This window comes from Electrophorus electricus, chromosome 1 (assembly GCF_041902795.1).
Source record: "Electrophorus electricus isolate QZ-2024a chromosome 1, ASM4190279v1, whole genome shotgun sequence".
NCBI classification, from domain to species: domain Eukaryota; kingdom Metazoa; phylum Chordata; class Actinopteri; order Gymnotiformes; family Gymnotidae; genus Electrophorus; species Electrophorus electricus.
The window spans coordinates 33,587,425-33,599,345 of record NC_137497.1 but is presented as its reverse complement, the minus strand read 5'-3'; the positions used below and the strand labels follow the sequence as shown (position 1 = coordinate 33,599,345).

Genomic DNA, 11,921 nt, shown 5'->3' with positions numbered 1-11,921 from the left:
GCTGGCTGGTTATGGCCCCTTCTGTGTGGGTAGCAGTGAATGTAGCTGTCCTGCTGTAACAGATAGCTGTACATCAGTTGCAGAGCCTAATGAAAAATGCATGCTTATTATTGTGGCATTGGGTCAGAGATGCACAGTTGAGGATAATGTATACTCTGTTACAGAGTCACCTGCTATGTCATGATCCACTCTAACTTGAAATGTATTAAATATTATTGTGGGGTATTGTTTATTGTTGACTAACAAACTCTAGTACTTATTGTTTATTGCACATATCATTGTCTAAGATAGAGCTTATGTATTTTGTACTTCTATGCATCAGCAAATCCCTGTATTTCTACATTTCACAGTATTCTAGTTCATTGGTATATTGGACTCTAACCTACTCTACTAGCTAGGAAGTATTTTATAAGTAAATGACAAAGCACTTTTGTAAGTCACTCTGGATAAGAGCGTCTGCTAAATGCTGTAAATGTAAAGGGTGAACCAACATTAGTGATCCTATGAGATTCAATTCCAGCGATTCACTGTAAAACTACAATAAATGGAGCTTCTGCCCTATATCACCTATAAAAACTGTGTGTGTGTTTCTGTGTGCGCATGCGTGTTTGTAGGTGTGTGACACCTGGCCTGTGAATCCTGTCTCACCACACTCAGATATTTGTTGGTGTATCGCATTGCTGGATCAGAGAGTGCTAGGTTCTGGCCGTCAGCCTGAGACCTGCTGAGCCTCTTACAGTGGTAATTGTAACTGACCACACACCAAACTTGACAGAATGGGAACATGCAGCATGACGCACATGTATTTAACCTCCACAAAGACAACATCTTTCTTCCAAAATAAGAAAATGTAATGGAAAATGAACACACAGCCTCACTGTGTTTAATTGGTGTATTATTTACATTGGTGTATCAAGATTTACTTTATGTAAAAAAAAAAAAAAAAAAAAAAAAAAAAAAATCCCCAAACCTGCTGTAATTACCCCAGGTGCCTGACTTAATTCTGTTCTAAATACTGCGCAAGTTTTTTTTTTTTATATCACCAGCATGTCCTAGGCAGTGATAGAGTTCAGTGTCCTGCAGTTCAGAGTTGCTTGGTCTTGAGTAGATTTCCATGTGTTCTGCACCCCACATGCTCTCACAGCAGGGAGTCATCTCCGACACACTTCTGTGTTGTGAAAAATATTCATGTAAAGCTTAGCAGTCTAGACTCATCTGGATAATGCAGACACTTTGCAGTTTCCTTGAAGGATGCTAATTTCCTGAGTTGCTGCATCTCTGTTTTTGTCTATTATGATTTGTTTATTTATGAACGCTGCTGTTCGTAGGTCAGGTTTACCTTTTGTGTCTGCTTTCTCCCAAGACTTCTTCCTTATCTATCCAAAGGAGTTGTTCATTGCCAAAGATGAATTTTTATCACTGTTATTCCTATTTGCTTGTCTTTGTTTAGGCTTCAGTCTCTCCACTGTCTATCTTACTGCGGATATACCCTACCTGTCTTCATCTCATCTCTCTTCTTACTTCCACATTTCAACTCCTTATTCTCCTCTCCGCTGTCTCTCTGTAGTGTCTCTTCTGAGTCTCTGCAGGCTCTCTCTAACTACTTTATCTCTTTCATCTCCTCCTCAAGTTCAGCAGTGCAGGATCTTGATAAAGGCTTTGCGGAACTCAATGTTGAATGTGGTATAGATGACTGGGTTTACGGCGCTGTTCAGGTACCCCAGCCAGGTGACTGCACTGTACAGGGAGGGGGAAATGCAGCAGCTTCCGCAGTGGGCCTTCAGCACGTGGGTCAAGAAGAAGGGCAACCAGCAGATAATGAACACGCCTGTGGACACACACACAGAGAACTATGAGACACTAAGCACATACAAAGTCAAATATTAAGCTATACAATTATTTATACATTTAGTACTTCTATTGCAATTCTCTAAATGTTAATTCCAGTTAGTTCCTAGCTGTTAAACGTAACACCATTTAAAAACTATTTATCCCCGATAGCCCCTCTTGCTCCATTTGAAGAATCTCTCCTTTCTCTTTTCTTTCTTACTCGCTCTCGCTTTCCTCACCCAGCACTATCGCTAGCATCTGCGTTGCCTTCCTCTCCTTCTGCTGAGACAGGCTGCCCCGCACTCTCTCCGTAACTGCTCCAGCCTTCTCTCTCTCTCCAGCCCTCTCCCTCCATCCCGGACGCACACGCGAGCCATCCTGCGATCCGGCTGGGCAGGGTGCCAGGGCTGACCGGGCGGAGCGAGCAGGGCTTGGGTCAACGGGGCCGGGTGCCACAGAGACGGACAGGCTGGCCCGGCCAGCCTGCTGCTGCTGAAAACACACGGGCTCCACCTCCAGAGGGTGGACCATTGCCTCCTTCACCAGTGTCTGAGCGAGAGTGGGAGACAGATAGACAGAGACAGAGAGAATGAATGAAAAAGATGAAGACAAAAGGAAGAGGGAGAGACATCAAAATTGAAAAAAGCTGAGCTTCTATAAGAAATTAAATATCTAAAATGCAGGTGGGTGACAGTAAGTGAGAGGGGTATACAGTGAATGGGTTGGGTTCTGGCTAGTGCAGTGGGCACATGACATGCTGACTCACCACTTTCTTACGTTGGGGCGCAACTGCAGGTGGCTTCACTATTAGATTGCAGAGCTTCACATCTTCGGGATGGGTGCATTTATTCTGGGGAAAAAGGGATAGACATGTGCTGAAATGCAAGGGCCATATAATGTCTCTGTGAGAGAACAAGGGGCCTGACTATAGAGAGATGATCCTCACTCTTGCTCCTATAGGAGGGTGGAAACCACTGGCTGTATGGGGGAGGAGCATGAAGGCCACTAGCTGTGTGGGGTAGGGGCTACTAGCAGTGTTGGGGGCCACTAGCTGTCTGAGGGTTACTGTGTGTGTGGGGGCCACTGGTCATTGCGTGAGGCACACTCTGCTGTGTTGTGTCTGTGCAGCTCACCTTGTGCTGGCGGAGAGCGTCGGCATGCTCCGAGTGCAGGCCGTGTCTGTGGGGTGGAGCTGTCCGTCTGCCACGTTTGCGCAGCACCACGCAGATCTGTGCATACACCAGCAGAGTCACGATGAAGGGTACATAGAAGGAGGCCACGGAAGAGTAGACAACAAAAGCCGGGTCAGCAAAGCTACAGTCCTTTCCTTCCTGACTCGCTGAAACAGTCAAAGAGAAATGACAAGAAAAATACCCCCGAACATCAGTGCAAGGTAAATAACCTCAGTGCAGCAAAGAAAATCACAAAAGAGACAGTGAACTGCCAATGTCTAAGACTGTACAATTAAGTTAAGGAGGTGGATTAGAGAAGGTACAAACAGATAAAGTTGGGCTCAAACATGTTTCAAGCTTTGGACACACACATTAGAAAAGTTACAATCCATGATACACTTAAGAGATGTTTAAAACTTGAGCAGCTGTTTCACCTATCCAGTATTGCAATCAGAAAGCAGGAACCAAGTCAGGCTCTTAAGAACATGATCTGTGAACACAAGTGTCTCACCACAAACATCACATTAAGGAGCTATTCTGTGTTCTAGTGGAGCTTGTTAATTTGTGGGGAGGGGAGAATTGCTGAAAGTTAAGGACTTCTGATCCACAGGGTACACTTTGCCTCTTGAGCTGAGAAGGAGCCATTCATTAGGATTCAGCTAATGCTGTATTAGATAATCCCCCTCTACAGAGGTGGGAGGCATCGATTGTCCACTCGTTTCTCCCCACGCTCCCAAACGTGGTGCAAGAGGGTACGAAGTGTTCCGCTTTTTAGAGATGCGTGATCAGTCAAACATTTGTGGGTGTGGGGTGTGGAGTTTGGTTTCTGGTGTTTGGATGGTAAAATGGTTGCACAGTACCAACCTGATATAACTGAGTCCCTCTTGGTTGTCATGACATTATTGTGCCAAGATTATCTTATAATTAGAGCAATCTGTGGTACTTTCAGTTTCATTTTCCAATTTTTAGCTCCTGATGCCTTCCTCTCACCCAACAAAGAAGCAAACAAAACATTCAAATGCAAAACATTCAAATGTGCTATAATCAGCTTTTATAGTGGTGAGGAGCAATCACAAATCCATCTGCATGAGAGCAGAATATTTATCTGCTCTATATCTATCTGGTTATAAAAAAAAACAGAATTTCACAATTTTCCATACAATTCATGGCTACAGCTGTAAGATGTAGGACCTGTCTGCAGAAGAAGTTTGCATTTGTCATGAATCCCATAAACATATGCAATTATGTGGTACTCTTGATAGGGCTGAGACTGAACATACGTGTTTAATATAAGATAGGTGAGGATGAGGTGACCTTCACCTGTGTTATTGAGACCAAAGAGCAAGGGACAGGAGATGGCAAAGGAGAGGAACCAGACCACCGTGATCATCAAGACTACCCTCCTCCTCGAGCTGTAACGTGTATTATAGAGCATCGGCATGGCAACAGCTGTGTACCTGCAGCCCAAAGGAATAAAGCATTACTAAAGCACAAACTTGATGGGACTATAGTCCAAGACAAGTGACTTTCACTGTAATTTACTGTTACTGTACTGTTACTGTACCTTAAGTCGGATTTGAGTCATAAATTTGTTTACTTGGGATTTACTTTTTAAAAAGCTATAAAACAAAACTCAGTTTGAAAATTGATTTTGCTCAACCCGGTGACTTGGGGCCTTGTGCAAAAAACACTCATCTGACAAACTTGTTCTTAAAAGGTTCTTTTCAACAGTTTAAACAGATTCGTACAGATTGATTCTTGAATTGCTAGTACATTATAATACTGCACAGGACCATGGACTTCATTTACAGTTAGTAAATCAAGGTCATTTAACAACTCCTGATGATATTGTTCACAGTCACAGTCTAGGCAACAGCCTCAGTTGCAAAACCTAACAACGCAACATTAGCCTGCCTGTAATGTCTTTTATATCCCCTTGTGCCCCTGCCATTTTTTTTGTAATGTACCACCTTGTTTTTTTGTTTGTTTGTTTTTTGTTTTATCTAACTTTTATATCAAACATATCTTAATTTTTCTGTGATACATTGAACCTTGACAGCACAAGCAACATAAGTATCTTTTGTTTAGCATTTCTTGGCTTTAGTGGTTCTTATTTCCACTATTGTTCTTATTCCACTTAGAAGGAATGAAACTTCTGGACAAATAGTTGTTTAAGGCATTTTGGTCTGTCAAAAAAGCTAATTTAAAGTTCACATCAATGCATGCTCTCGTACTACTTGTTATACACTTGTTAATGTAGGACATTTAAACCAATTTGGTGAACTTACAAAATGAATTTAACATGGTACAGTTACCATGTTACAGGGTACAGAGTATGAAACATTTAAGGTTTCTGATTTGGGCTTTAATCCATGGGTACACTAGCAGAACGCTCCACACAGTACCCCTCTTACGGACGGCTGTATTCATAATTTATAACTCCCTGTTGCTGGGCTCTTTTCAATCTCAGACAAGTAATTGCCTAGACAGAGTTTAATCCAAAGGTGAATTCAATGAGAGACCCACTGAAGGCAGAGAGAGAGAAGCAGAACAGATTAGGTATCGACAGCATGATAATATATACAAGTGATGTTCTCAAAGAACACCTCAATGAAGCAAGACACAGTTTTCTTATTTTACAAACCGCTATGCTCAGTAAGCAGCAAGCAGAGAGGGGAGAAAGAATGAGGGAGAGGAGGAGACGAGTCACCTGTCAATGCTGATGGCACAGAGGTTGAGGATACTGGCTGTGCACATCATTACATCCATCGTGAGGAGGATGTCACAGTGGATGCGACTAAACCTCCACTCACCAACAACCTACCAGGGACAGAGCACACTCAGTCCACACCAACCACAAGCAGCGGTGGCTCACAGCAAAGATTCATTTTTTAAATTTATCATTAATCAAATGATATTATTGTAATTTAGTCTGCATTACTAATAAAACACAGTGAACTGAGGTTAATATTCATTGTTACTCTATGTTCAGATGTCTGACCTCCAGATAGACACCCCAGGGCATGACCAGAGTGGCCAGGAGGAGGTCCGACACGGCCAGTGAGACGATGAGGTAGTTGGTTGTGGTCTGAAGGGCCTTTTCCCTCGATACAGCAACACACACGAGCACGTTGCCGAAGACCACACAGAAAATCAGCAGTACCAACAACGCAGCATAGAAGTTGTAGGGGGGGGATGAAGGGGATTGAGAGACAGAGCAGTTAGTTTGATAGAGAAATGAAGAGAGAGAAGGAGGGAGTGAAGAAGAGTAAGGGAGAGAGGTGAATGAGGGAAGATAGAGGGATGAGGAAGATGAAGAGAGGGAGGCAGAGGGTGTAGTGTTGGCGACTGTGTCTTCCGTCATGTTCCAAAGAAGCATCGCTGGCATCCTCTGAGTATAAACAAAATATTTATAAACAATTGCTTATGTTTAAATCAGCTGGTTTATTTTTAACCGTTTTAAAAATGCAGTTTAGTGATCTATTTGGTTAGATTATTCAGTTTATCTGTTCTGTTAGCAGCAATATGGGAGGATGGGGTCTCCCATGTTCACACCCATTAACACAATCACTACAATAACTGTCTACAATAACATTACAATAACTTGTAGTGCTTCACAGATCCTACTATCACACTAGAGTCATTCACATGGCATGTCGAGGTCAGACTGCCTTCTGCTTTCAGCTGCCTTCTGCTTTCTCTGAGTTCTATAAGTCATTAAACATATAAGATATAAAATGTTTCTGACTTCATTGGTATTTGGCCCTAGCACATCTAACCTTTTTCTCTGCTGATTAGTGTGTGTGCTTCATGTTCCAACATGACCCAGCAAAAATGACCCCTGGATAACTGCATTTTCACTGAAACCAAACAACCCAGTCAAACAGAGTGAACGCATAGGTGAAGGAGTGTCACAGTGCTTTTGTTAGCCTCTGAACACACCCACACTAGCATAATGATATGAATGCTTGGGACAAAATGTTTTGTAGTCTTGCCAATACTTTCTATATAATATATCCTGTTTGTATGAAATTATAGCAGTCTTTCCTTAAATTAAATGAACATCTACCCAGAAGTACTTCAAATAATTCAATTTTTTTTTCCTGCATAAATCCACACAGACCTAGAACTTAAACTTTTAACATTTTTTATTTTACTTTTTAAAATTTTACTGCTTTGTGAGAAAACAGTGATCTTAAGGCAAGAACATATCTTAAACTTATCATACTTTTATTGTGATTTTGTATGACTGTGCCACATCAGATTCAGCAAATGCCTCGAAGTTTACCAGATTATTGTAAAATGAATCTCATAAACAGCTTTGCTCGTACAAGAGTATGTGTTCATGAGAAGTGCTACAGAGGATGTCTATCTTGACAGTAAATTCAACATACTGATGTTAAATGATGTAAATTAAGTTTAACAGAAGGCTAATCTGTCATTTTATATAAAGTCAATAGGCAGCATGGGTTTATGCAATATCAGAGCATGTCAGGTCATAGCAAATCAGATGAATGGCTATTTTTTACAGTAAGTACTGCTGAAATAAGTCCTGCTCTCAGATAGTTTCCTTGATACATTCTCAGATACAGTACATTCACTTATGTTGATACAGAACTTTTAAAAAATGTATATATAAATCTGAATGGCTTTAGAAATATCAAATACGAAATTAAAAATTAATATACTAGTATGAAAGAAAGGGCACTGACTAGTCTTACACTTAATTCATCAGCTACACAGAAAAAGTCACTATCCTGTCTTTTAGCCTACACTGAACTATAAGCAGCATATACTTCTAGACTGTAAACAGCATATATCATCATACTAGTACCTTTGAAAACAGTTAATTTAAACAACTTAATGATGTGTGGAGAAAGATGACTTGGACCAGCCTCCACCTCATCCTGTCATTTCTGCCAAGATGTCAGGGGACATCATTACAGTTACAATCTCCACGAGAGGAGAAGAGGCTCCAGACACAGGTGGACTGGGATTGATGAGAGGAGAAGATGCTCCAGACACTTGGGTGGGCTGGGATTGATGAGAGGAGAGATGAGTCTAGGATTTAGTCAGATTAAAATAAATAAAACGAATCTCGACACTCTTTACTAACAGCATGGCTTAATTTAGGGTCATAATCTGCATGTCATGTGAAAACAGTGAAGTAATGTACAAACCAAACCAAATAAACCTCTGATAACTGACTTGTCTATTTCTGTAAAAATTCCTTATGTATAAGAGTTCATTTCCAGTGGAACTTCATTATCCTTGGCTAATTGTACTTGCCCCTCTTCTCAGGATGGATGCTGAGGTGCAGCTGAGGCTGAGCAGTAAGTTCTTTCTATATGTCCTTTCTTGAATTTATACAGCAGCACCTTTCCCATGTTCAAGGTCACTGTGCAATATATACATAGAATACAGAAAACTGAACATTCTCCCCTCCCCTCTCCTCTACGATCCAATCAGAGGAGCAGGGTGAGGGCATTTTGATCTGGTTTTTGGAGCATGGAGCCACACTGCAGGGAGATCCGTGCTGACAGCAGCACACCCTACAAACCTGAACTCATTAGGTAATTCCCATGTCTATTATGATTCCCATCAGACATTCTAGAGCACCTTACAGCTCTAATCTGTCCAGTGTGGGTGTCTTTTATCAGTGGTAAAATCACTGAAGTTCTATGATGCTTCATAGGGAAGAAACCATCTGTCTTGGGATTCTGGTATTCACTAATTTATAAGAAAAATGATTGGTGTGAGCCATGGATATTTAATTACATGTCATGTGTGAAATATAGCTCCATCCATTTGCTGCCCCTGTGCATGGGTAGCCAAAATGAAGAGGGCTTAACTTGAGGTCACACCTATACTAAAGCATTTAGGCTGCCTCCACAGTAACATTCCTCATCTGGAAGTGAACAAGGCAAGGAGACAGCTAAAGGCAACTAAAACTACATGGTGAGCATTATGGAATTTTACAAAGAGATGTAGCACACTTGCCAAGTCTATGAGAAAGCATTTTTTTTCTGCAAGTTGCTTCCACCCTCCTGATCACACCTGTCTGCCACAAGGACAAATAATTGGTGGAGACACTGGTGAAATCAATAACAGCTGAATTCTCAGTGTATGTACTTAATATGAAACCTGCAACACTGCAGTTGATGAAGCCCTGTGACAGTGCATATTGGTTACATATTGGTTTATTTATTAAAGGTGCAGTTATTTATTGCCTTTGTATATATCAATATTTGTAAGGCCACAAGGTGAATGAGACCCTGCTTATTGTTCCCCTGTCTACTGTTTTGCATTATGGTTATTAATTTCATTTCTTCAATTTTGTACATTATATATATTGTATGTAATTTTGTATATTCAAAGTAGTTTCTATAATTGGTTAATTTTATTTGGGGGGGGGGGGGCAAACTTAAACCTGCTAAGAAATGGATCAGTTAAAATAAAATGCTTGCATTTGAGTGTGTGCCTTTTGGTCTGGTGACAAGCATGAGAGTAAGGTGCCAGGTCATGTTTGGCCTAAACATGGCACTAAACTAAAAACCCACATACTGACAGATGCTCCTAATGAGGGGAGGGGGGTAGGTTCTTTTGGGGCCAACTATAGCATTATCATTGAATCCTCTACAGAATAAAATCTCACATACAGAACTGTAGTAGATACATTAACAGAAAATCTTAAATGGCTAAAACAATTTCTAAGCAAAAACACTCTATATGATGTTTTTGTAATTTTCTGAAATACACAGTGTTACTGCTTGCAGATTATATAACAGATCAGAGTTTAAACTACATATCAGATTATATTAAAGCTCCAGCTACCTTAGCCCATGCAATCTATTGTAGTGTTCACTCCAGAAAATCCTTCTGATCAATAGTACCTATTAGCATGCATTCAATAATATTGAATTATAGCAAATATATTGCTGATATATATTCCATCCTTTCAAACACGTTTGGGCTAAGCACACATAGCCCTCTGCAAATGCAATCTGGCGCATTTCTGCTCCTTCCTCATGTGTTTTGTGTTTAGATGTGGTCTAATCGAATTGTCACAGACAGCCCAGCACCGCTTACCACTCACTCATGAGGCTTTCTTGGAGAGGCAGTAGCACTCTACCATGAGCACACCTCTCATGGTCACTAGACATGCATCATCTCATGCATCATCTCATGCACAGGATTTGTGCTCTGTACTCATTTACATTTGTAAGCCTCTTTGACATTTAAAGTAAATGTAATACATTCACTCTGGCATGAGTTTATTCTGCTCTGTTTGCACCACTGAGCCAGTTCAGAATACAATGGGAGGACCAACACAGGAAAGGAGCTGAACAGTTAAAGTTGGAGAATCTTGTCGATAATTGGGAGTCATAGCATTCATGGACGTCACTGAAAAAAATTACAGTATTGATCAGTTATTTGTGAAAATGAAGTTTGAGATATGAAACGTAGATAGATTTAATGCTACAGTTAGACACTTGTAGAGCCATTTTAAATCCTCAAATTGTAATATGACTTCCACTTATTTTTTAAGATCACATCAATTATATGCCTTATTTGTTAAATTACCTTTCTGACTCTTAAGTCATAATGAGTTGTGAACCCAACAATTTATGAAGAGCGCAAACATAAGTAATCCAATGTATTCATACCTGAACTTTGTACAGTATCAATCCTATTTATTTATGCTTTCTTTGGTAATACAGATCAATGTGGACACTTTATTATCCTGATTATCCTGAAAGCTGACTGACTGTGACATGTTTTAGTTTTACTTTTTAAAGATACAAGAAAAAAACTTATTACAAATTACATAAGGACATATTTTGGGGGAAAAAAGACACAAAGTATACTTTTAGCAGTCGATCTGGTCTGATCGTACATTTTTCAAATAATCAATAAAAATAAAAATGGTTTCCAGATTTTGTAGAATACCCTACTATTGTTTTTAGTTTATTATTTCAGATATACACATTCTAATAGGAATGAGAGTGTCTGATTTTAGACTTACAGGTTTTAATAGGAATGGGAGTGTATTATTTCCATCTTAACGCAATGCATTTTTTGGCAATCACTGATATCTACTGGAAAAGGGATGTCATGAATCTTGGATATGACTCCTTGCCAAAAGCTGTGCACTCTTAGTCATGATCAAGTGCAATGCAAGAGCATTCCTTCGGCTGAACCACATCTAAAACAAATGAGTGATATAGTCGGTTTAAATTTGTGCATTTTAGATGGGTGAAATAAAGTTGGTGTAAAACGTTAAATTGAATTAATACATGCCTGGAGTTTAAGTTAGAGGTTACGACATCCCTACACAGATCACTCCACAATTTCGTATCTATTGTCACTCCCATATTTCTTCAGTTCTAGATTTATTTGGTTCATGCGCAGGTTGGGATAAAAGTTCTTTATAAATCTTTGAAATAATTTTCATTATCAGTTCGCCCATCCATGTTTTGGATTGGCAGGTCATTCGCAGACCAGTAATAACATGGTCCTCGTGCGCGCGCACACCTTTTCTAGACGATTACCAGCAGAAATAAAAGCCGATGGTTCAGTTATACACCGTGTTCAGACTGGGCATACTAAATGAACTGCCCTTTCTGGGAAGTCCCGCTGGACTAATTTGATGTGAAAGCTTTTGTTTTGACGACTCATTCGATCGGGGCCTTAAAGACATGGTGAGCCACAAACACCTCTACAAATAATATTAACGCACCAGACAAGTGCTCAGGAGAACCAGTGTGACAACTGCCATTCTTTTTTTTCCCCTATAAAGCTAATGAAAAATAGATGAGATTACTGAAACAATTCAGTAATTGTGGGTCAAATACATGTCCTTTGTATGAGCCGTCAATAAAATCTATTATTTTTTAAAAACCTTTTATTCAAGCGATG

At 40.1% G+C, this 11,921-nt stretch overlaps 1 protein-coding gene across 1 annotated transcript; it reads right to left on the bottom strand.

The window, feature by feature from the left end:
* Positions 1-956: 956 nt before the first annotated feature.
* On the bottom strand, positions 957-6,474 carry drd2l (dopamine receptor D2 like). The gene is made up of 7 exons (XM_027005310.3): positions 6,004-6,474; positions 5,713-5,822; positions 4,323-4,459; positions 2,964-3,169; positions 2,597-2,680; positions 2,070-2,379; positions 957-1,828 (listed from the first exon to the last, which is right to left on the bottom strand). The coding sequence occupies exons 1-7, from the start codon at positions 6,388-6,390 to the stop codon at positions 1,632-1,634; spliced, it is 1,431 nt and encodes a 476-aa protein (XP_026861111.3). The 5' UTR covers positions 6,391-6,474; the 3' UTR covers positions 957-1,631.
* Positions 6,475-11,921: the final 5,447 nt, after the last annotated feature.